Below are 24841 nucleotides of genomic sequence, written 5' to 3'. Positions count from 1 at the left end.
TGTCTTTACATGCAGGCTTTACTTCAAATGTGTAAGTCTCACGGTGCGGGGGGAGCTCAGGATGGGAAGCCTCTGACCCCTCCCCAGTAAGAGCCACGTGGCGTCTGGCCCCGGATCCCACACAGAGGGTTTTATTCACGGAGGGCTGTGCAGCATCCCGCTGGCTTGCAGACGCGTCGTCTCTGTACCGTGGGCGCATTCCATCCCATCGCGTGTATTTTCATAGCCCACGTTGGTTCCCATCGCTCGCAGCCTCATGCGCGAGGGCTTTGGCCGGCGGCACCGGGGGAAGCTGTGCTTCCTCTGTGTCCCATCCTCCAGGAGCACAGGCGTCTCTGTGTGTCCTGAAAATGCCAGGTCTGATCAGCGTGCCCAGGGCTTGTCGTTCTCGGGCTGCATCCTTTGTCCTCACGACGTGGGAAGGAGCCCTGTCCCTCCGTCCAGAGATGCTCCTGTCTCCCAATGACCACGAGGGTCCCACACAGCTGTCCCAAAGCTACCAGCACTGGCAGCGTCTTCCTTGTCCCCAAAAGGCAACGGGGCACGTTAAGAAGAGGGGGCTCCCTTCTTTGGAAACAAAGGTGGCCCTGTTGTGCGGCTCCGGGACGTTGCCCAGGGTCCTAATAAGAACCCCCCGGGAACGCCTGAGGAGGGGCGAAGGGCGGGGCGCCGTGCGGGGGCCTGTCCTCAGCCGGCGCGCGGTGTCCCCAGCTGCCACCCCTGCCGCAGCGATCGCAGGCGGGCTTGCCGGCTCCCAGCACCCTCCGTCCCTGGCAGGCTCTGATGTCTCCTTCCCTTTAATTTGGGGAAATGGGTATTGGCTGAGGGTCAGCATAGATTTTTCCGGTTATTTAAATAACACTTCACATCCCTTCCGCGGGATCATTAGTTAAATTCTCCGACTGTCAGGTAGAATGGCGCAAAACACCCGAGACAACACGGAGCTCCGCGCACGGACTCAGGCCGTGACTCTTCCCTCCCGATCCGTCAGGCGCCCACCCCCCGCCCGCCCGATGTGCAGGGGTGTCTCCCAGGGGCCGTCGTGAACTCAGCCGCGCGCAAATGGGTTTTCGGTGTTACAGATGTTTCCGGCGCCGAAAGGCACCAGGAGATGTAACCGGGGAAAAAAATGACAAATTAAGGACGCGCTCTATTTTTGTCTCATTTACAACCCTTTCCCCAAGAGGGGCCGGCTGGCTCGGATTAACCAGTTTCAGGGCGGGGTGTCTGGAGACACAGAGTTCTCTCGGGCGAGCTCAGCCCGGGTCGGAGGGCGTCCAAGGCTGCCAGGCGGGTCCACGCGGCAGCACGTTCTCGGGGGACCTCTGTGCGGCACACAGCGGGGGGATCTCAGAGGCAGCTGGGTGGCCGGACGCTCCGAGAGGGCAGCTGCAGCCTGGGACGCTTGGCTGGACGCCGGCCCAGGCGCACAGCTGTGTCCCTACCTCACGGATTAACCAGTGTCCCTGCCCCGTGTTTGTATGCAGGACGTGGACACTCCATCCACGGTCCACCCGCCCACACGCGGGAGCTCCCAATCGCCGGGCCAGGGGCGACGGTTTAGGAGGCCAGCGCACACTTACCAGCAGGGCGGCCTGGGGCGTCCCGCGGGCTCCAGGAGCTCGTCCGCAGGCCTGAGGCATGAACCGACCCCGGGAGGGGACGTTCCCAGCTTTGCCCGGAGCGGCCACCAAAAGCCACTCGGAGACAAAGCCCCAAATCCTGCCGGCATTTTGGGGGCGGCGTGGAGGGCAGAGGTTCCGATCCATAAGGGAAACCCGCTCCCTGGATGTCCACCCCCGTTGTGATTGGAGATGTTTCCGTGTCGTGTGTGCACACCTTCCGGAAGGCGCGCCCCCGCGGGTGACGAGCTGCTCTGTTTGAGTTCGACTCTGCTTCTCCGCGTCCTAGGAAAGGGCTTCGTGTCTTTTGCTTTTGGTGTATTCCCTTCGTCCGGTGGCCCTGGCTTGCGGGGGAGGCGCGCCGCACAGAGAGCCCTCGAGGTCGTAACCCGCGACGACGTCCCTGGGCAAACAGTTTGCAATACGCACGTGACACCGCAGAGCCCCGTTTCATTTCAGTGACAAGGGCTTCGCCGTGCTCCCTGTCAGCGGTTTCTGGTGGGAGGGGGTGTTTGTTTGCACGGAGGCAGAAGGGCAGGCTGTGTCTTCCTCAACGGAGGGGCGGCTGGTTTCCTTTTATATGTGGACACAGGCCGGCAGACAGAGGCTCCTAAAATGTCTCCACGGATCCCGAATGGGAGAGAGCATCTGCGTCACGGAGCACGAAGTGGCCGAGCCCCAGGGTCCCGCAAAGCCCGCGGGGCAGCTGTCCGGGCGGACCTTGACCCCGTCCACCCCGCTGTCCGGCCTGGGCCTTACGGAGGCAGCTACGTCGGAAACCCAGCCATCTGCTCACGCCCGCGGTCTGAGGTTTGGGGGCAAGGCCCAGCAGCAGGGGCTTGCGTGGACACTGCGTTTTTCGGGGGACTTTCCGGAGCGGCTGTCCCCATTTCCGGACCCCGGGTAGGCAGGAAAGCGCCGGCGCTGTGGGGAGGCGTGACAGACAGCCAAGGGCAGCCTCGGGCGCCGGCACCGACGATGCCATGACGGGGGGCCAAGCGTGTCACCCAGGGGCGCGGGACCACTCTTCCACGGCTGTCCCTCGGGGCGTTTGCAAGGCACCCTGACGCCAGGCCAGCACCACCGGGCGTCTGCCACGGGCTCCGGAGGCGGGAGAGAGAACCGGGGCTGCGACCGCGGCACCGAGCCTGCGGGCCTCCTCTCGTCCCGTCGGGCGTTTTCTCAGATGGAATCTCGCAGGCCAGCAAAAGTGGCTTCCTCGCAAAGCGGCTGTTTGGGACATGTTTTGAGGGCGTGGGAGCACGGCTTTGCGAGGTCCTGACCGTGCGGTCGCTTCTGAGAGGCCCTGCGTCCACGGGAGGCTGCGGACGGCGCGGAGACCCCACGCTGCGGACGGGGCGGCCGCCGGGTGTGCTCCCAGCGCAGCGTGTCCCGGGGGTCAGAGAGCAGTTGGGGGACACAAGGCTGTTTCCGTGGCCCAGAAAGTCACACCGTACACGGACACATCAAAACGCTCTTCCCCTGCCTCCTGTTCCCAGGTGCGGCTGTGCCTCTTGGTCAAGGTGCTCGCGATGGGCGGGTGAGGGGTTTTGTTTTCTCTCCTGTGAGCAGAGAAGGGTTATTGCCGCGCGTTGGGGCTGTTCGGAGGCAGCGAGGCAGAGCGTAGAAATCTCCGGGGCACAGAGAAGGGGCCTCGGCAGCGACGGGTGCTGTCCGTCCTGGCCGGGACCATCCTACGCCGTCGCCGCGGGGTCCCGGCAGGACCGGCGACGCGCGCGGAGGTTTGGGCCTGGCGAGGGGACACCTGGGCATGTCAGAGACGTCGCGGTCACACTGGGGACAGCATGCTCCCGGCATTTGGTGGCTGGACACCAGGGAGCCCGCTCAACAGCGCCAGTGCCCAGGACGCCCCGTGGAGACGGGGTTAGCCCCCAATGTTAGCGAGGTTTTCGCAGGGGCAACTATTGCTCACATCTATCAGCTGCCACATCTGTCCATCCACCTGTCCATCCGTCCATCCCTGCATCTTCCTCCGTCCGCCACTGCGGCTGTTGCCGTTGTCCCGAGCCTGGCGTCTCTGCCGCTGCGCAGGGAGAATTGGAACGTCTTCAACTCAACTCCAGCCCAAAGCCCTGGGAAGGAATCTGGCTGCGGCCGTGACAAGACCCACAAGGCTCTTCCTTCCAGAACCCGGCGGGCGCAAGGGGACGGGACAGAGTTTGTCGAACGCGTCCCGTTTGGGCCCCACGGTCGCCTTCCTTCCCCTCCTGTCTGGAGCGCGGCCCCGCCGGGCCAGGTGATTCCTAGCCTTTCAGCGAACTCCGACCCGTGAACGTACCTCTGGTTTTTCAATGCACGGGTCTGTGTACTGTCTGTGTCCCCCATGAGCTGTGCGCATCGTGGGATATCTGGTGTCTGCATCGCCAGCACCTGGCGTGTGCTCGGTGCTCTTACACGTGTGTGCGTTGCTTCCCTGCTGCCGCTCGAACAGACGGCCGCGCACGGGACGGCCACGCGCAGCACCCGCTCACCGCCCCCCAGGCGTCTGGGCCTGAGGTCCGGGCCCACGCGCGGGGCTCGCCGGTGTCCTCGGCTCAGGGCCGCCAAGCCGAGGGGCGTCGTGGAGGACCGGCCTGCGCGCGCAGGGCGGTGGTCGGTCCCACGCCGTGCGGTGGGGAGCGGAGCTGACCGCCCTTCCCCGCGGGCCAGCGGCTGGGCCGCTCTGTGCTCCTGGGGTCCCCGCACGCCCTGCCCGGCGCCCCGTCCAGCCGCGGCGGGGGAGTCCTTCTCACAGGGATCCGCTCGGGTTCCTCCTGCGGCCTCGTCTCCGTCCAGCTCCCGAAAGTTCCCTGCTGGTCAAGGCGATGAGACTGGACCCAGCCGCCGCCGAAGCCTCGGCACCCTGTCTCTTACGTTAATCAGATCCGCAGAGTCTCTGTGGCCGTACAAGGGGCAGACAGGTCACAGGTGCCAGGAACCAGGGTGCAGCCAGTGTTGCGGGGAGGGGGGCACAGCTCTGCGGGCCGCCGAGCTCGGGAAACCCCCGAGGACAACTGCACGGTGACGCGAGAAAGGCCCTTTCGCCGCAGGCGGGTCCCACGGGCGGGCCGGCCGCAGACCTGGGCGTGGCGGTCTGTGGGCTGCCTGCGCCCCACGTCCGGATGGAGCGTCCCCCGGTTCTGTAAGACCCGGCCCCTCTGCCCCGCGGGAGCCCGGGCGCCCTGGGGGCCTCACGGAGCCAGCACGGCGGCCGGGCCGATGGTCCCCGGGGCCTGATGCTCCTGCGCGATGCACGGCCCTGGCTCCGGAGGCGTGGGGGTCGGAGGTGGCCGTGGGCCCGTGTGGGCATCTCCTGGAGGCCTCCTGGGGGCGGGACCTGCCTGGCCCCGGAGCCCCGCCTCTCGCCGGCTGTCTCCTGTCCCTACTGGTGCCTTGGCCGCGTGCTTCTCCCCCGACATGCGCTTGGGCACCGCGACCTCCGCAGTGCTGGGCAGACGGAGTCCAGATTCTCGCCACCCAGCGGCATCGCCGGCGACCCGATCCGGCCTGGCCGTGCCCTGAGGCTCCTCAGACCCAGGGGTCTAAAGACACCCCCACTCGTTGCTCCTCAGAAGCCGCTCCTCCCATGCAGCCACAAACACTGCCTTTGAAATCCTCCCCGCATTTCAGAGCGGACGTGGGTGTGTGTGTGGGGGGGGGAGGGGGTGTCCTGCTAAGATGCGCCCACCGTTTGAAATGTTGTGCCTTCGGCAGGTGGCGTCAGGGCTGAAGGGGGAGCAGGGCCGGAGGTCTGGGGGCCAGGGCCAGGCTCAGGTGAGGGTGGCCAGGGGCTCCCACCGCCTGGGGGGGCTGTGCTTGCGGGTGGAATGCACCCAGGGCGCACCCCTGGGGCTTGCTGGCGGAGGGGTGCGGGGGTCCAGGGCAGCCCGTGGAGGGGGCCCGGGGTGCCCATGCCTTCCGGCGCGGTCTGTCTTAGGAGCCAGTAGCCACGGGCAGCGAAGGAGGGAGTGGATGAATGAAGGACCTCAGCGCTGGGTCGCGCAGGACAAGGCCCAGCGAGGAGGTGTCCAGACCCCCACGGGGGAAATGGCCCCGCGGATGCTGCGGCCCAAGAGGCCAAGTCTTGTGTCCGTTCTCAGCCACCACCCTCCTGCGCGCCCCCCCTTGCTTCCGCCCCGCCCCCGGCCTGCATTGGGCAGGTGAACCGCCGCGGGGAGGGCAAGGCTCGCTCCCTGGCGCCCTGCCCCCACCCAGGGCGCGGGAGGGAGGCGCGCGCGCCCCCCGCCCCGCCCCCCATGCGGTCCGGGCTGGTGGGGAGGAGGGGGGCGCGGGGCGCCGAGGTGGGCTCCTGGCGCGCGTCCAGAGGGTCAAGCTCAGCCCTCTAGCCCCAAGCGTCGCCTCAGGCCAGGAGGCTGAGCTGCGGGTGGAAAGGCCTTAGGCCGGAGCCTCGCGCGCCGGCCTCCCCCCTGCCCCGGGGCCCCTCCCCCGCTGCCTGGTGCAGGCCTGCGTCTGGGCTTCCCAATTAGCCAACCCCCCGCCCCTCCCGCTCGCGCCTTCACCCCCCGCCCCCGGCGCGCTGAGTGCCGGGCCTCGGCCCTCTGCCGGCTTCCCCGCGCCGGCCAGGCCAGTGACTCGGTGACCAGAGGGCAGGGGGCAGGCCCTGCCTCCACCAGCAGCCGGCGCGGAGGCCTCATTAGTGTGTGGGGGGGCAGTGGGGTGCTGGTGCATAGGCGCCCCTGAAGAGAGGCAGCAGGAGCCCCCCCACCCCAGGCTCTGATGAGTGATCAGCCCCCAGTCCCTTGGGGGGTGCCCTGGGTGGCAAACCGGGTCCAGCGGCCTGTGACCTCGGGGGAGGGAAATGCGTGTGGGGAAGACCATGCTGTACCCCCTTCTTCGCAGGCTCCAGTCCTGCTGTGCCCCGGGAGGTTGGTCTGGGACCCTGGGGTCCCCGGGTGGCTGGGATGAGTAGGTCGGGCCCCCAGAGTTCTTGGGGGCCCGGGCGTTCTGAGCCTGGCTGGCGCCCAGGTGGGCTGTTTCCCCGGAGCGCGCCCTGGGCACACAGACTCAGGCCTGTTCCCCCAGAGGATGTTGGGGTCCAGGGTAGCCCCTGGAGGGGGAGAATGCGGAGGGGGATGTCCTGTCTTCTGCAGACATCGGGGGTTATCGCCTGCTTCCTGGGGGGCGGGGTGGGGGGGTGGTCAGGCCCCGGCCTGTTCTTCTACACACATCACACCGAGGACTGATGACTGGGTTACTCCGCCGCGGAGTCCAGGCTGCCGCTCTCCCGGGTCCCCGTGCGTCGTTCTCGGGCGGCAGTGGGAGGCGATCGTAGACCGTGGGACCCCCTGCAAACTTCGTGCAGGTGGAGAGGAGCGGGCGCCGCCGGGGCCTTGCCGGCCAGCGCTCCCTGCGCCGGGGGAAGCGCGAGGCTCGCCGGCGCCGAGGGCCGCGGGCGGCGGCCGGAGCCCGTGCGGAAGGCAGCGCGCGGGCAGCGGCCCAGCACGGCCCGCGGGGACTGCGCCCCGGGCGAGCCGCTTGCGCCCCGGAGGCCCGGGACCCACCGTCCGCGCCGGCCCCGCGGAGGCGGGTGGCTTCCCCTGGAAGCGTCCGCCGCTGGGGCCGCGGTCTCGCGCCGAAGAGCCCCCCTCCTTCGCTGGCTGCGGGCGCGGCTGTGGCCGCCGCTTTCATTTGCATTTTGGAACTGCAGAGACTTGGGAGCCCGGCCGGGGTCGAGCTTTTCCAAAGCTTTGGCGCGATCAGTCCCGGGCGGGGGCGGCGGCGGGAAGAACGTAGGCCTCCGTCTTCCCCGCGCTCGGCGCAGGCCCTGGGCCAGAAATGAGAATAAAATCAAAACGCACCCCTCCGATTGATTCCTCGGGACACTAATGACCCAGAACGGCTCCCTGCGAGCGCCTAATGTATTCAGCGCGTAGGAGAGCGGTTTTATTGTTAGTTTAGTGGTGGTCTCCAGAAAACGACCCTTTTTAGGTGTCCTCCGCGGTCAAGTGCTTGGCTCCTGAAAAAATAATGTTTTCCTTCAATAAAACATAAAGTTAGGGTCCTGTGATTAGATCTGAAAGGGGAGAGTTTTAATGCCCACCATATGTTCCACGGCGCAGGGGGAGGGAACATGAAAAGGCGTGAGAGAGCACACAGCACGCAAATCCCAACATACCTTCCCACCAAAGTAGATGGTGAATAATGCGTTTTTTTTTTTGTTTTGTTTTGCATGCGGGGCTATGTTAGAAACCGCCCCCCCCCCCCGCCGACCTAAATCCTGGGATTTGTTGCAGAAGGGAGACCAAATGAAAGAAAAATAAGCCATCGGGTTCTGGGCGGGCCTTCGGCAGCTCGGAGGCAGCCCACCCACTCGCGACCGGGATGAGAGGCGGCCGCCCGGGGACCGTTATGAATGTCACCGACGCGGCGGTTGGCAACACCGGCCATGCGGGCCATTCAGGAGCCGGGTGAACAGCGCGCATCGGCCTCCGATTGGAGGCCCGAGTGTTTTGGGTAAATCCATCCACAGCCCAGGACAGACGACACCGGCAGGTTTCCAAGTTTCCAAGGGCGAGGGCAGAAAGGGAGCCCGTGGGTGAAATGTGTTCAGACGTCTGTCAAGCGCGGACCTGCTGATCGATACTGATAAATATTTGATGGGCGGGGAGGGCCGGACGGCTGTCCGTTCAAAAGGCTCCCTAGTCAGCGAAAACCATTAACACCCCCCTCTCTTTTTATGAATACCAGGGGTCTCTGGAATTACAAGCCGAGGGAGCCGGCCGCGGGCAGGGGCAGGCTGGGAAATTTCCGTCCTCTGTGTCTGCACAGCCGGGGATGCCGTGGGTTGGGGGCGGGGTCTCTGTGGACGGTCGCAGGGACAGGGACCGGGCCGGGGACCCCCCGGCCGAGGCGCCGAATCAGTCGTGCATTTGGGAGCCCAGGGCGTGCAGTCCGCTGGGAGGTAGAGCCGCACAGGGCAAGGGCAGCTTTGTTTTCCCGGGGTTGAAAGTAAAAAAAAACCCCAGCCATGCCTTTTAGGAATTCAATAAACCAAATATTAACTCTTTGAATATTCATTGCCTTCTCTCCCTGGGCATTGGAAATGAGAGAGAGAGAGAGAGAGAGAGAGAGAGAGAGAGGGAGAGATTAGGAATAGCTTGTTTATAACATGTGCCTAATTCAGGTACACAAAGTCAGATTCTGTTATAAAGTGGGAAAAGGCGCGGGAGCGCGAGGTCCTGCTGCCCCGGGGCTCTGTCTCCTGCCTGGAGGCCCCCCCCCCCCCACTGGGACGTGGAGCCTCGTTGCCTAGGGCCGGCTGTGCCTGCCGCCACTGTGCGGGGCGTCCTGGGGACTGTGGACAGGCCTGGAGCCCCTGGACACCCTGGTTCAGCCCACGGGACTTGCAGGTGGACGTCCCGGGTGGACTCACAAGGGACGCGACCCTCCGGCCCGTTTCTGTCCCCCAGAGGGCGCGAACAGAGCGGGAGAGAGACCCCCTGGCCACGCGGCCAGCAGGGTGCGGCTGCCCAGGCCGGCTCTCGCCGCTTCCGGCTCTGGACCTGCGCACCCCTGCTTCCTGGGTCTTCAGGGAGCCTGCCCTGGCCAGGCCGGAAGGGCTCTCGGGGGTAAACTTGGGGTGGACAGGGTGCTGCAGCCCTAGCTTGGATGCAGCCGGCCCGAGTGAAGGTGCACAGAACTCAAGAAAAGGGAACCTGAGCCAGGACAGGGTGTGGTGGGGGACCCCCGTTCTGGTGCGGGGAGGGGGCAGGACACTCCGGCTTGCAGGGTGCGCCCCCACGGGCGGGCTCCTGCACCGCTCTCCTCAGTGGGGTTGCTCTGTGCTCCCCAAGCGGGGGGTGGGGGCGCTCTGGCCAGGGCTGTGCAGACTCGGGGGGCCTGGCTCAGGCACATGGCACCCCCCACTCTCCAGGAGCGCACGTGTGTTTTAAAAAGACCCTACAGCCTCCCCCTGAAGCCCAGGAGTCTTCGTCTGTCCCAGGACAAGATGTCTTGGTATTTTTTACTTCTTTTTATTGTGTCTTGCCCCCGCGTGTCTTCCCTGTTGGAACATCAATGCCCGGCTGCTCAGTCTGTGCGGTCAGGCCTCCTGGACTCGCCGGCCTTGCTGGACGGCTGGGCCTGTGAAGAGGGGGCCGTAGCAACACCCAGGTCTGGACCCAGGACGAGCGGCAGCTCCAGGGCGTGTGCTGGGCACTGGGTGGAATCCACATGGGGCAGAAATGTCCTTTTTCCTCCCCAAACCAGACCCTCTGTGTTGCGCTCTTCCCCCCTCCCACCCACGACGTCTTTCTTTTCGCTGCAGCTGTTTTGGGGACGCAGGCACGCTGTCATTTCTCTCCACAAACTTTCCTGAAACCCGTCTCTCCTTCCGGGATGGGCTGGGGAAGTTGACGCACCCACATTCCCTCCGGACACCCCTCCTCACCGTCCCCGACAACGCTGTCAAATGCAGACCTGTCCTCTGTTCGGGCTCCCCCTTCTCTGGGGGTGGGGGTGGGGAGCAGAGGCGCGGATGCTCAAGGCAGAGAGCACCCCTGATTCCAGGGCCAGGAGGGCCTCCGGGACCTCCCGGCTGCCATCCACCATCCGCCAGCCAAAATGTAACGAAATGTAGCCTTTCAGGGCATCCCGCCCTGCCCTGCGGCCTCCGGGAGCAGTCCTTGCTGAGGCGAAAATGTAAAGAATCACAGGAATAGTTGATGTTTTGTGTGTCTGTCTCGAAAACCGAGCCCGCTCCCGAGCCCTGCGTGCCCTGGGCCGCAGGGAGGAGGAGGGTTAGGGTGCCCCGCGCTCCCCAAAAGTTCGCGAGGGAGACCACTGTCCAGAAAAAGCTTGATTTGGGGACAAGGTGACCTCACTTCCGTAGTCTCCGAAAGAGAGGGGCCTTCCAGATTGAGAAAAGATGCTGGTGGGGGGTGGGGTGGGAGGAGACCCTTTCTTTCCGGGAGGGTCAGTTCTAAACCATCCGGCCACCCTGCCGACAGGAGCCAGGGTTGCGGTGGAAGCGGCTTTCGTTCCCTCTCGGGCTCACGGGTGGTGAATGTCCAGGGTCCCGTCTGGTGCCCGTCGGGGACATTCCGGGAGGCCCCGCCCTGGTCTGAGCAGCGTTCCCCGAGTGGGGGTGGGGCCTCGGGCGCGCCCGCCCGGGGTCGCGGTGCTCGGCCGTCGCCTCCCAGGGAAGGAGCCTGAGCCCGGCAGGCCTGGGCTCTGGGACGCCAGGGAAGCAGGGAGGGGTCCTTGCAGCTTTGCCTGGGAGACGGGCTGGGCAGGGGGGTGCGAGGTGGGGGTCGCTGCTAGCTCCCCAGGCGTCTGGCCCCGCACCTGAGGCTGGAGGCTGAGGAGCTGGGGAGGAGAGGAAGGTCGCCCCAACTCGGAGGCCCCCTGAAAGTTGCTCTGGTCCTCAGCGCCCTCCCTGCAGACTTTATCCTTCCGTCCATTCTTTACTCTCTGCCCATCACTTCGGGGCGTGGGGCGGGGGGGGGCGCGGTGGCCAGGGCGGATGGCTGCGCCAGGGAAAGGGCTAACAAGGGCCGGCCCGACCCCAGCCCGAGCGCCGCGCCCCGGCGCGCCCCGTGCGCCCCTCTCGCGCCGCCCCAGGCGTTTCCCCCGCTGACCTGCGGCGGCAGAGGCGTGAATAATGCATCGCGGGCTATTTGTCATTCCGTGTGATATCCCCGCGCCTCCGCTTTGATTACGGGGCCGCCGTGACAAAGACCTGCTTGTTAAGTTTCCAGGGCTTCGGCGCCTTTCTCCTCTTAAGTCCGGGGGAGGCGGCGGCCCCCAAACCCCTCCGTTTCCTCCGCGCACAGCACTCGGGGAAGAGCAGCCCCGGACTCTGCGGACGGGGCGCCTGGGGCGCGCTCTCGGGAGAGGGATGCGCAGGCAGGAGGGAAGCGGGCAGGGGATGGAGAGAAGGGAGGGAGGGAGGGAAGGAGGGAGGCAGCGAGGACGCAAGAGCGCTGGCGTGTTCCTTCCACGCAGCTCCGCTCCTCCTCTCTCCCGCCTGGCGGGCAGGCGCCCCCTCCCCCCGCTGGGGGATCCCCCCACGTGAACCCGACCCCAGGCCCCGCGGATTCCGGAGAAGCCCTCCGCTGCCCTGCCCTCCGAAGGCCGCCGCGGTGGGGCTCCGGCGGCGGCGGCGGCGGCTCTGAGCAGGGAGATGGGGACCGCCCAGCCCAGGGCGGCCCGATCCGGGCTCCGGCGACACACACGCTTCGACTGAAGAAAATGCACAATCCCGCTCTCCAAAAACCGCGACACCACCCTCCCCGCCCCCCAAAGGCTTGTCGCAATTCCAGCGTGGGAGCTGCGGTGGGGGGAGAGGCGAGAGGATATAACAGAAAAAAAAAAAAATAAGAGGGGAAACAGTCAACTTTATTTCCAGATGGAGTTTTGCAGAGAAGGTGACGAGCTTGGCTTCCGAGAGGGTCCAATGAGGGTCGGGTCGCCCCTGAGCGCAGCGGGTCCTCCCAAGCGGGTCGGAGAGGGGTGGGTGGCGAGGGGCTTGCCAGGAAAATCGTGACATAGCCCCCCCAAATATATATATATTTCCCCCCAACAAATATGCCAGACACCAGGGTGACAGCATAGTTCTAAAGACAGCGGCAGCGGCCCGGCCGAGCAGCCTCACCCGCGCCCGGAAGGTCGCTGTTGACAGATTAGTCCTTCCCGCGACCCGCAGGCACCTCCGCGTCTCCACCGCCGCTCTCGGGGGGTGGCCAGGCAGCGCCCCCGTCCCCGGTCTCTGCGGCGTCGGCCTCCGCGGGGTCAGCGCGCCGCGCCTCCCCGCCGCCGACGAGGCTCCAGCGTCCATGTTCGGGGAGACCTGGGCGCTTCGTGCCGCTTTTGGGGTCCCGTGCCTGGTCCCCCGTCACGGCGCGCCTGCAATCGCTCCTCCCGGTGGCTCCGTGGGCCGCGCCGGCGCGTCCAGCTCGCATTCCACCCGCATCTGCAACTTGGAGGCAATCCGTGCATGTGATCGCGCGTCCCCGCCGCGCGGAAGCCCTCGGGGTCGCTGCCCCGCCGCGCGCGGACCCATGCCGCCCACATAGACTGTAGGCGCGCGGCTGGGCTCCCGCCGGGGCCGGCCGGGCGGCGAGGACCTCCTCGCCATCCCTAAACTCCTCCTCGAGTTTCGTTTCCGCCAGCCATTGAGGGAATGCGGATACCTGTTTGGGGCTCTGGCGCCTGCGCCCGCCCGCGCGCGCGCGCTCTTCCTCTCCCTTCCAAAATTCGAGCTCTACCTCTCCTCACCAAGGTGCACGACGCCCAACAGTGATGAAATGAAAAGAAAGCCAATTGCCGGACTGGAGGTGGGGGAGAGATAGCGTCTCTCGTGCGCCCGCCGCCGAGCCGGGACTCCTAATTGCTGCAGACAGGGCGCGCGGGGGGTTGGGCGGAGGTAGCGGCGTATAAATAGTGAGATCTCAAATTGAAAGGCATAAATAACGGCAGGAGGGACCTACCCTCACACAGCCCGACCTCTCCGCGCGCGGAGGCGTGCGGACCGCAGCCCAGCTCCCAGCCAGCCCCGCCGAGCCCCGCGGACCCCCGCAGCCTCGGGCAGCCATGGAGGAGCTGACGGCTTTTGTATCCAAATCCTTTGACCAGAAAACCAAGGAGGGCGGCGGCGGCGGCGGTGGCGGCGGCGGCGGCGGCGGCGGAGGCGGCGGGAAGAAGGATTCGATCACGTACCGGGAAGTTTTGGAGAGCGGACTGGCGCGCTCCCGGGAGCTGGGGAGCTCGGAATCGAGTCTGCAGGACATTACGGAGGGCAGCGGTCACTGTCCAGTGCATTTGTTTAAGGACCACGTGGACAACGACAAGGACAAACTGAAAGAGTTCGGCACGAGCAGGGCTTCGGAAGGTAAGCTCGCCGGGCGCCGGCTCCGGGCCCCTCCCGGGAACCGGTCCCCTCGCCCCCTCGCCTGCCCGCCGGCCCCTCGCTCCGTGCGTGCGGGGGCTCGGGGCGCCGCGGCTCGCTCCCCACTGGACCCTAAACTCTAGGTGGACCGCCGCGGCTCAGGCGGAGAGGCCCGGCAGCCCCTGGCCAGTCTCTTCTCTTCGTAAGAGAGAAACAGGCAAATAAGCGCAGAGGCAGGGCGGGGAGGAGGCAAGCCGGGAAGCAGCGTGGGCCGGGGCCCGGGCCGCGCACTGCCGGTGGACTCGCTTTGCCGGGCGTCGGCACTGGGCGCCGCAGGGGGAGCGTTCCCGGGGTGGGGTCGATCGGAGGGACCCCGAGGTCGGCTGGAGGGCTGCTGGGTGCGCGCCTGCCCGCCCGCCCGCCCGCCTTCCCCACAGGCACCCACAGGCGCACACAGCAGAGGTGCCCCCACACCTCCTGCGCCCGCCGCCTGCCGGCTTCTCGAGCCGGAAGCGGGCCGCGTTGAGGAAGCGCGGGCCGGAGGTCGGGGATGGAACGCGCGGTCCCCCTTTCGCCCGCCGTGCCTCTCCGCAGTTCCCGCTTAGGGAAGACTTTCCCCCTTGAACCTGAGGCTTGATCAGGGCTCTGCAGGCCTGCCGACGAAACCCACTGCCGCGCCTGCAGGTGGCCGGGGTCCGGATGTGGCCGCCCCGCACGGCAGCGCGGCGCAGGCTGACCCTGCGCGGCCGGCCTGCTGTGGGCAGGCGCGTCTGGGGCCTGCTTGCCGGTTGCTGTTCCAGAGATCTGCGCCGCGGGTCGCGCTGTTGTTGGCTCCCGGGAAAGGGCAGGCTTACGAGGGACTTTGAGCTAAAGCAGGGGTGGTCCCAAGCGGGGGACCTCTGTCTTGAACCGGGCAACTGGCAGCGATCCCTCCGCGGCAGAGGAGCCGGCCGGGTTTCGTAGGGAAGCCGGGTTTGGAGCAGCCATGGATATCTCTTCCTTTCTTTCTTTTTAATCACAAAGAGAGGGAATGCCCAGGCTTGCCATTGCCACCCATGGGTTCTGTTTCGCTCAATGCGGCGTGGAGAGAGGTCAGCATGCTCTCCCCGAGAGATGCGCCCTTCCCCCTCCCAAGCCCGCGGCGGCCTGTGCTCTTCCCGACCCTGCACTTCCCTGGCTGAGTTCGGTGCTGCGTCCTCGAAGCCCCCCGCGGAGGAGGCCCTGGACTTGTGGAAGCAAAAAGCTGGCGGAGGCTTTGAACCAGGCCCTGGGCCGCAGCCCAGGCCGCGGGCCTTGCTGGGGACTGGCCTCAGGCCCTGCTCCCTAATCCCTACAAAGACAGTTCGCTGTGATGGGAGACGCGGGTGCCCCGTGAACAGAACTCAGCCTGCATTTTATTTCAGAGGGTTGACAGCACATGCTGGCCCACACGCTGGGGCTCCTGAGCAGCTCCCTGAGGCCGAGCCCCCTCCTCTGGCCAAGCCGGCGCGGCCAGGGCCGTGCGGCCGATAGCCACGTGCGGCTGGCCGTGGAGGCCTCCTGCAAGTCAGAGGAGAATATGGCAGCGTTTCTAAGGCAGAGAAGCTCAGGAAAGGCCAGGCAGAGGTCCCCAGCTTCCCCTCTGCTCCTGCGTTGCTGTGCCCCACGGAGCCCCAGGCTGACAGGGGCTGGAACTCCCTCTGGCTCCTGAGGAGCCCAGAGGCCTTGGGCTCCGGGCAGCAGCCAGCAGGGCGCCCGCTGAGCTGAGCAGGGGCCGGTGGGCTGTGCGGAGCCGGCTGCCGGCTGCGAAGGACTCTGAGGGCCGCTTCTCAGCCGGGATCGTCCCTGAGGGTCAGAGAGCGGAGGCGTAAAGTGGGGAGCCTCCGGGCGCCTCTGGGGGCGGATTCGCTGTTGGGAGGTACCAGGGTGCTCTTGGGAAGGCAGGCCTTTTCGGGGGAAGGGGGTTCCAGAGGCAAGGTGGGGCTGGCAGCCGGGACCCTTGGGGGGCGGGCCTCAGGCAGGCCCAGGGCTGGGCTTCTGGTGTTCGGCTCTGGACCCCCGGCGGTAGGCGGGCGGAGGGCCCGCCTTGCCCGTCTCTCCCCGCGACGCTTCGCCCCCTGAAACTTTCTGGGTTGGCGACTAAGGGGCCTGGCAGAGTTGGTGGGACCCAGGCCCTTCCACACGCGCTCCTGAGGTCAGCCTCTTGTTCTCAACGCCGAGGGGACATCGGTGCTGTGTGCCTTCATTACAGCTGCCCCATCACGGGTGGGGGGACAAGGGGAAGGAAGGCGCGAGGCTGTGGAGGTGCTGGTCCCAGCAGCCCGGGGGCACGGACGCCTTTCTCGTGCAATCCCCCCGCATGGTGGGGCGCTGCATCGCCCAGAGCCGAGCTGAGGTTTCTGGGACAGACTCTCCCCGGTGCTGACTGTGTTGCCTGATGCTCAGACGCCCTCCACCCTCGCCAGCAAACGCAGACACTCTCCTCATTTTTGGAAGGAAGAAAGGGCCCCCCTCGGTGCCCCGGTGGGGCGTGTGCCTGACCCGGGCAAGTAGGTGAGAGAAAGAGAGCCTAGCAGAGCAGGAAAACCAGGGCCTGGCCTCCCGCCCCACCCTGATGCGAGGGGCGGCAGAGACCTGAGTGGGGGCCGTGAGCCCAGCTCCACCGTCGGGAGGGCGCCTCGGGGCGGCTGGCGCCGCTTCCTGGGGGTGGCTCTCCAGGGCCGGGGCCCCGGTGTGGCCTGAACCCAGCACGGGCAGGGGAAGGGGTGGGGTGGGGTAGAGAGAGCCCGGGCGAGAGCCGCTACGTTAATATGTCAGCACAAACGAAGTGAAAAACTGAGGGATCTCTTGGGAGGTTAGGCCCAGACCCGCGGCGCCGCCACTGCGCCGCAGTGATGAGCCCCCAAAAGCGTGCCGTCCCCTGGAGTAGGTTTTGTCGACTTGAGAGAGACTTTGCGTCAGGGCGCGTTGGGTCCCAGGCCCCTTCCTCCGCAAGCACACGCTTCAGTTTTGACGAGGTCGTGCCCCAGCGCCCACCGCGGGCCGCGTTTCCGGGGCGCGAGGCCGGGAGGGGGGACCGCGCAGAGGGACTCAGCGCTGCGCCCCCGCCGCCCCGCAGGTATCTACGAGTGCAAGGAGAAGCGCGAGGACGTCAAGTCCGAGGACGAGGACGGGCAGACGAAGCTGAAACAGAGGCGCAGCCGCACCAACTTCACGTTGGAGCAACTGAACGAGCTGGAGCGGCTCTTCGACGAGACGCACTACCCCGACGCCTTCATGCGCGAGGAGCTCAGCCAGCGCCTGGGGCTCTCGGAGGCGCGCGTGCAGGTAGGACCGCGGGCCGGGCCTCGCCGCCGGGGCCTGGGGCGCGCCCGGAGCGCGCCAGCTGGGTCCCGCTCGCCCGCCTGTTCCCAGGGCGCAGGGAGTTTGGGGGCGGGCTGCAACCCGGCCCCTCCGAGGTGCGCCCGGCGCTGGCGTGCTGGCCCGGGAGAGGCCGGGCGGGTCCTTCGCCTCCAGGTTGCCAGGAATGAGGCTCACTCTTCCCCTCTCATTGCCGCATTTTCGGGCCTCCTCTTCTTCTTCCCTGCCCTCTACAGCCTCCTCCCTCCCCTCCAGGGAACGCAGAGGTGGGGAGTGTGTGTGTCTGTGGGGGGGGGGGGAAGGTTTCCTGATACCAGGCATCTTAATGAGCTCTGCGGCTGCCCACGCGGGGCCGGATTAGCCCCGGCACCAGGGGCTGGGGCGGGGTGGGGGAGGCGAGGGCGCATGAATTCCTGATGCCCCATCTGGCGAGCCAGGGTCTGCAGCGGCCTGGGTGTGCGCAGCACGTGCGCGCAGGGGCGCGTTCCTGAGCCTTTCTGGGTCGCGGTCAACGTGCAGTTCCCTGTCTTAATTTATTGATTGGCGGGGGCGGGGAGGGAGGTGGGAAGGAAAGACCCTCTTAGAGCAGGTTGTGGGGGCCGCTGCGGGGAGGTCGGGCCTGGCACCCCGGCCTTCCACCCTTCGGTCGTTTTCAGAGCCTGATGGGAGGGCCGTGGAGGGTGAGAAGGGGTCCAGGTCGGGATCCCAGGCTCTGGGGACCGGTTTTCAATAAACGGAATTCATGCTGGCAGCCGGGGACGCGCCGGGTTGGGAGCGGCCGGTTTCCTATTGGTCGTGGGGTCCACAGCTTCGCACAGAAGTTGGTCCCGGTTTTATGTATGAAGCGAACATACACATGTGCTTTCTGGGTCGGGCTTTCCAAAAGCTGCCCTTAGAAGACAGTGTGTGTCTACGGTGTGGGGATGTGTGTTTCGTTTCATCCGGTGGCTGCCCCTCAGCCAGGGCGACTTCGGAGGCCATGCCACGCTCCCCCGGGGGCTCCTCAGGGCCTTCCCTGCTGGCATCCGTTGCTAGAAGCTTCCTGCAAAGGTGGCACCACGAGGCGGGAGGGCTCCCCCAACCCTTTTCCCAGCCGCGTGCGCCACGCACGCGGTGGGGGAGGCGGGCGTCGCGCAGGGCACCCTTCTCCGGGAAGATGAATCAGGCGGCACCATATAAATTAATGAAAAGATTAAACTTTGGCTGGAGGGGACATCAACTTTTATGTCATCTCACAGCATCTGTCGGCCGGGATCGGCAATATCTCTCCGGCCTTGATGTACTGTTTCTATAAAAATAAATTACTTGTAATTGAATTCCGCACTCTTTCGTGCGGCACTCTATTACTGGGCAGCACCTTCGCAGGACCCACCGAGGGGCGGGATATTGGTTCTTGGGTGGCCGCAGACCTTGCCAAAGCCCTACAATAAACGGGGGACGGCGGCGGCGGGGTGGGGGGAGGACTGAGGGGCCATTGATTCGGAGGCAAACGAAAGTTTAATGACTGTAAATAATAATCAAAATCAACACAGAGTAACAGCCATCGCTCTGGGCACAGGGAAAAGAACCGCGTGAAGACGAGGAGAAGGCAAAGACGGGCTCGTAAAAATCAATTAGTGGAAACATGTGGGTCGCGCGAGCGAGGCGGCGGGGCCGAGCCGGTCGGAGGGGCCACCGGGCGATGCGTCCCTCTCCTGCGTCTGGACGCGGCGGTAATCCTTCCCGGTACAGGCTGTGCCGCGCGCTGTTCCAGGGTCGAGTTTCAATTTCGTGGGGAAATTTGCTGTAAATAAATTGAGGCTCCTATGAAGCTGGTCCTTATTAACCTTTTATTTTTAGTGTTGTACTGGAAGCTGCCGCTCCCCAGCTGTCCGGATTGTAATCGAAAGTTATGAGCCGGCGGTGAGGAGCAGGCTGTAATTGAATTACAACAAATATCTTTGGGTTTATGGCGCAGAGCTAAATTAAATGTCATTATTCACTGTCTGTAATGGAAATCAAAAGGAAATCCGATTACAGCGTTTGTGAGAGGAATCAGGGACTGGCCCTTAATGAAGAAATAAGTGTCTAAACCAGTGTACTGAGCTTTACTTAGCATATTCACGACTAATTGGAATTGATCGCGCGTCACCCCAAGACTGATTTATTATCGCTTAGCGCAGCGGCTAATTCATCACTTTTATTCCTCATAATGTTTTTCCCCCCTTTCCGCCCTTGAAGGGGAAGTGAGCTGAGCTCTCCGTATTTAAATAGGATTCTGTTTTCTTGAAAAATGCGCTGAGGAGGGGGGGGAGGGCGTGGGCTCCGGCGCCTCTGGGTTTTTTCTTTGGAGGCCTGGGGTGCGGGATCCCAAGGTGGGGGCGTCCGACGCGGGGGCGGGGTGGGGGGGCGGAGCGCCTTCGCGGAGTTTGGCGCGTGGGGTAAAAAGATCGGCGAATTGCTACCGGTGGGCAGGGGTCCTTTTCGGATGACTTTTCAGCAGAGTGCACACAAGTTTCTCTGCCTCCGCGCAGCCTGATGGGACGGGAGCTTTGGAACGTTCTGGAAGGCCAATTCCAAGCAGGCAGGCAGGCTGGCGGGCAGAGGGCTCCGCCCTGGATGAAAAAGTGTTCGGAGTCTGGGAGGGAAAAGTTCAGGTTTCTTAGAACCCCCCCCCCCCCCCCCGGCGCGCCCAGCTCACCCCTGCCCCGGGTTTGCCGGGTTTCCCTGTGCAGGGTGGGCGAGGGGTGCGGAGACCCCAGGGCAGAGAGGGCGAGGGGAATTGTTCCTTTGTGCCAAGTGTCCTGCGTAGGCAGCCATGCGGCCAAAGGGTCCGTGAGCATGGAAGCCTCCATTAGAAATAAAATCGAGTGACTGAGAACTTGGGGTGGGGGAGGGTCCAGATTTTCTCTTCCATGCTCAAGGGAGCGGGTGTTGAAGGACCTAGGTTGCGTCGCGATGTGAAGGGTGATGTGAAGGGGTGATTTGCAGGGGGGAGGGGCGCGCCTTTGCACCCAAGTCTGGACACCCAGCCTCTGCACGCAGCAGGGCTAGGTCAGGGGCCCGCTGCCCTTTCTTGCCCAAACTGTTGCTCAGGCACCGCAAGAATTAGGTGTCTGCGGGGAGGCCACGCGCAGGGAAAGCAAAGTCTGCGTTTTGGGGGCGTGGGGGGCTTCCCAAGTCCAAGAGGTTCCTGACTCGGTAACATTAACAGGGCCCCGCAATGCTTCCCAGGAGGATGGAGACGTCGTGGAACTTTCTGGACTCAGGGTGTTCTCAGCTTGACTGGGGAGGGGGCCGGATTCCGTGCTTGTTGTCCACTTGTGCGCGCTCTCGCTCCCTTCCTCGGGGGCTCAAGCCCCACAGCGTGAGAAGGGGTGGGGGGCGGTGACGGGTGCAGGGGCGATGCCCACGCGGAAGGGTCGGCGGTTCTCCGGCTCCCTGGCCGCCCCAGCACCTGCTTCTTCGCTTTGAATGCCTGGAGGTCCAGCTCCTGGCTCCCTTCGTGGGTCGGGAGGGCCCAGAAGTGGGCTTGACTCCATCCACCCTGGAGGAGAGTCAGGAGGGTCGGAGGGGCAGGGGATTAGGGAGGGGAGACCTAGACGGAGCTTTCCTGGCGGGCAGGTCCCCTGGGGCCGCGCCCTCGACGCCCTGCGGCCCGAGCGCTCCTTTCGGCCGTCCAGTGTAGGGGGAGGGAGGGAGTGAGGCCGGGACTCCAGGCCTCGCCTGGCTCATTGGGCTGCGTGTGTCTTATTTGCTCCATCCCAGGTCTGGTTCCAGAACCGGAGAGCCAAGTGCCGCAAGCAAGAGAACCAGATGCATAAAGGTAGGTGCGCGGGCGGTGCGTGGGCGGTGCGTGGTGGGGGAGGGGCGGCGCGCGCAGGGACCGCGGGGACCGCAGCGACGCTCACGCCTCCTCCGTCTGTCCTTGCAGGCGTCATCCTGGGCACGGCCAGCCACCTGGACGCCTGCAGGGTGGCGCCCTACGTGAACATGGGCGCCCTGCGGATGCCTTTCCAACAGGTAGCCGGGTTTTTTGCCGCTGAACCCCGCGGTGGGAGGGGGCTCCGCCTCCTCCGCTGCTCCGCAGGCTCCTCCCGCCCCCGCGGAAGAAAGGAGGCCGCTTTTACAAGAGCGCATTTATAGACCCGTTGGCACGCATTAACATCAGGCTGTAAAACTCTGAGACTCACCTTCGGGAAGGGCCGGGTCATAAAGCGCAACAGTGTTACAAAAATCGGTGGGAAAGAAATCCCACCTACCCGGGAACCACCCACCGCTGGCCGCCTGCAGCCTGGGGGCGGGGATGCTGGCGTTTGGGTGACAGGGCCTTGTCGACACCCAAACGCTCGCCACCTGCGGAGCTCAGAGCCTCGGCTGGAGGAGGCGAGGCCCCTTCTGGACCCCGGCTGGCCCCACACCTCCGAGCTGGGGGCCTCTGGCCCAGCGCGGAGCCCAGTCCGATGTGCCGGAACAGGGGGCGGCCACGGGGGTGTAAGACGCCCGGGGAGTCCGAGTATCCACAGGGCGCGGCAGGCGGAGCGCAGGACACAGTGTCCGCCCGCGCCCTGCCTTGTCTCAGCGCAAGGGCGCCGGCGAGGCCCCCACCTGGGAGTGGGGACGCGCGCTGGCGCAACAGGGATGCCCCGGCGCAGAAGGGAGGCCCATGGGCACCGCGCACAGCTGTGTGGCCCTAAAGGGCAGGCCCCCGTTTACAGTGGGACTGGTGTTTGCTCAGGTACCAGAGAGCTGGGGGGCCCGGCCCGGGCTGCGGCTGGTCCGCTAGGATGTGAGCGCTGGGGCGGTGTAATTCGACACCTAGGAGGTGGAGGGGGCGGGGCTGCGTGTGCTCAGCGCCAGGTGCCCGAGGTGGGAAGGGACCCCGGGGCCGCCGGGGCTGGAGGGGGCGGCGGACGCACACACACTGGGGCTCAAGCCCCCCTTGCCTGGGCCTCTCCCCGCTCCTGTTCTCCAACCCCGGGCAGCGCTGACGCCATCAGCTCGCGGAATCCGAGGTCTTGGCTGTGCATCTCACGGGGGAGAGGGGGTGGTGGCGGGGAAGGGTTGTGGGGGCGTCCCGGCTGCACTCCGGACCCTGAGTCGGGGGGCTTCTTAGTCCAATAGGGAACCCGCGGCTCTGGGGGGGGGGCGGGAGGCAGCTCTGGACACCCTGGAGCTGGGAAGGACTAGGGGGTGGGCGTCGCGAAGCGGAGGACAGGTGGGTCAGCCGGGGATGCTCCCCAGGCCTGGCTCTGGGATCAGTGACACCGTCCCCGCACGGGGCCCAGAGCAGAGCGAGGACGCCCCCAACAGAGTGGGCGGCGGGTCCCAGGACGGGAGGCGAGAGGGGCGGCTGCGCGGAGCAGAAGCTGCCCTGGGGGGTCGCTCGGGGCGCAGAAGCCCCCTCCACGCCGTGCACCGCGTCCTAACAGTGCCGGCTTCCCTCCGCCCCCCTCACCCCCGCAGGTCCAGGCGCAGCTGCAGCTGGAAGGCGTGGCGCACGCGCACCCGCACCTGCACCCGCACCTGGCGGCGCACGCGCCCTACCTGATGTTCCCGCCGCCGCCCTTCGGGTTGCCCATCGCGTCGCTGGCCGAGTCGGCGTCGGCCGCTGCCGTCGTGGCCGCCGCGGCCAAGAGCAACAGTAAAAACTCCAGCATCGCCGACCTGCGGCTGAAGGCGCGCAAACACGCTGAAGCCTTGGGGCTCTGACCCCGCGGCCGCGCGGCCCTGCTCCCGCCCCGGCCCCGCGACCCCGCCCGCGCTGCGCCCTGCACGCGATCCCTTCGCGCCCCCCCCCCCCGCGCGGCCCCACGGACGCCTGGACTCCCCGCAGCGAGGGCGCGGGACCTGGCGCAGAGGCGGGGGCCTCGCCCTGAATAGCCCGGGGGCCCGCGTTTGGCCGGGGCTCGGTGGCCTCTCTCCACCGGAACGCACGACCCCGCTGGACCTTGGCAGAGACTGCGCAGGAGAGCGAGCAGGTGATGTGAGGCCACCACCCCAGCCCCCGCCGATGTGGAGCTCCCGCGCGCTGCTCTCCTGCTCTACCCCCTGCATGCGGCCTCGTCCAGCCTTTCCAAGATCTTCCAGTCCGTTACCCAAAAAGCCCGGGGCTGGTCTCCACCGAGGACGCCAGGTCTTGGTCTCCAGCAGCGGCGTTCACGGCCACGAACTCCTGTCCTCCGATGCGTGCGGGACCCGTGTGGATTTGTGTGGACGGTCCCAGCCCAGGCCGGGGTCTGCTCACCGCCCGCCCCTGCCCTGAAGGCAGCAATAACAAAACGCATCTGGGACCTCGCCCGGGTGTCCAGGTGGGGGCTGTGCTGGGGACCCGCATGGTGAGCCTAGTCTTCCTGTTCCGGTCGGGTCCCCAAGCGCCGAGCTGAGGATTCCACGTGCCATAGAAGAGGCGACTTTCTAAGTCTCCCCCCAAGGGACATCCTTTGCTGTCGTACTGAGTTCAGAATCCCAGGACTTGCGGAGAGACGGCCCCCCACCCCCCGCCCCGGGGTGCCGGGCACGGACGAGGCGGTACTGACTTGAGGGAAATGCAGTTACATGCAGTGAAGTGCAATACTGTAAATACGATAGAGTTTAAAAGAAACGAGCCGTGCACTCTTGACCGGTCAGCTTCGGACGCGGAGGGGCGCCGGCTCCGCTGCCCACCGTGGGCCTGGCCGGCTGGGGCCCTCCCCGGAACGACAGGCTGCAGGGGGCTCCGGGGCAACGCCACCGGCGGGGTCGGGCCAGTATGTGACGCAGGTGGCAGAGCTGTTTCCCGAGTGGGAAGGGCACCGAGCGGCCTGGTGGGCAGTGAGGGGTAAGGTGCCCCGTGGCCGAAGTGGGCGGTGGCAGGTCTCCCTTCCTCCGCCTCCTCCGCCCTCTGTGTGTGCCATGGTCAGCCAGCGGCAGCTCACAGGAAAGGGGCTCCCCCCGGGGCCGCCCCAGGTCTCCGCAGTCAGGCCCCGGAGCGCCCGCCGGGTGCCGTGCCGGTGCCGCGCGGGGTCGGTCGGCCTCGAGGCCACGCCTGGGGTCCCGCAAGTGTCCCCCAGGCCAGGGCGCATGGGGACCTCTTTGCTGTTTCCAAAAGAAGGTCTGTCCTCTCCTCGCTTGGCTGCGCCAGTTTTCTTTCCTGCCCTGTGACGTGGGTCCATTTCTCCCAGAAAAAAAGCGTTTTCCTTCTATGTAAGGCAACACTTTCTCCCTTTACTCTGCGCTGAAACGTCAATGCGTTCGGACATCTCCCATTTGTATCATATGAAAGTCTTTAGACAAATCAAAAAGCCCCTTCGGCTGGCTTGCTTGCTTTCTTTTCTTTTTTTGGGGGGGGGGTTGAAATTTTAGAAAAGCTCTAACATGACAGAGAGAGAGGGACAGAGCAGGGTCAGTATTTTTCAATCCCTTGCGACTCCCCCTCCCCCCCCCAGACATTAATGGTATAAGGGAGGTTGCCTCAGACGTGCTGTTTTGCTTTTAAACAGCTGGGAGTCAAAAAGAGAGAGGTCCCCAGGATTCGCTAGGACTTTGCTTTGAATGCAAAACAAACAAACAAACAAAAACCCGCAAGGAAGAAAACATTTCGAATCCTTTACATGTGGGTGTATGTATCCCAAAGTTCCGCACGTGGCAGAAGGTAGAGGTAAATGTCGGCATCCTTGGTTTTTTTTTTTTTTTTCCCTCCAAAAGGGTTAAGACTGTTTTTACGGGGACGCCAGCGTGTGTGTCACCAGCCCGAGCTGCAAAAAACTCCTTCCACGCGAGGCCTGGTTTGCGTTGGGGGAGAAGTTTCCACAGGGAGCTGTCTGGTGTCGGCTGCTGGGAGGGGGCGGCCCAGGGTGCAGCATCTGGGGGGTCACCTCGTTCTTGCTCGAGTTGCTTTGTGGAGCTTGCAAAGCCAGCCTGGTGTCGGGGGACCCCGCAGGAGGGAGTTCAGCACGCGGCACGCCTGCCTGGCTCCGCTTCTGTCCCCGCAGCAAAGGCCGAGCGACCGAGCGGCCCCCACCCTTCCTCCCCCAAATTCCAGGGCAGGCGTGACTGGGGGGCTCTGCCGCTG

The 24841-nt window shown here is 65.6% G+C and overlaps 1 protein-coding gene across 1 annotated transcript; it reads left to right on the top strand.

The window, feature by feature from the left end:
- Window positions 1–13053: 13053 nt before the first annotated feature.
- On the top strand, window positions 13054–23622 carry SHOX (SHOX homeobox). Its single transcript, XM_054585041.1, has 5 exons — window positions 13054–13473; window positions 16568–16776; window positions 20557–20614; window positions 20723–20811; window positions 22255–23622. Exons 1-5 carry the CDS (start codon window positions 13176–13178, stop codon window positions 22498–22500), a joined length of 900 nt encoding a protein of 299 aa, XP_054441016.1. The 5' UTR covers window positions 13054–13175; the 3' UTR covers window positions 22501–23622.
- The last annotated feature ends 1219 nt before the right edge of the window (window positions 23623–24841 follow it).

This window comes from Pteronotus mesoamericanus, unplaced genomic scaffold, assembly GCF_021234165.1.
Source record: "Pteronotus mesoamericanus isolate MK-2021 breed Mesoamerican mustached bat unplaced genomic scaffold, CSHL_Meso_final contig_80, whole genome shotgun sequence".
NCBI classification, from domain to species: Eukaryota; Metazoa; Chordata; class Mammalia; order Chiroptera; family Mormoopidae; genus Pteronotus; species Pteronotus mesoamericanus.
This window is presented reverse-complemented; position numbering and strand designations above follow the sequence as displayed.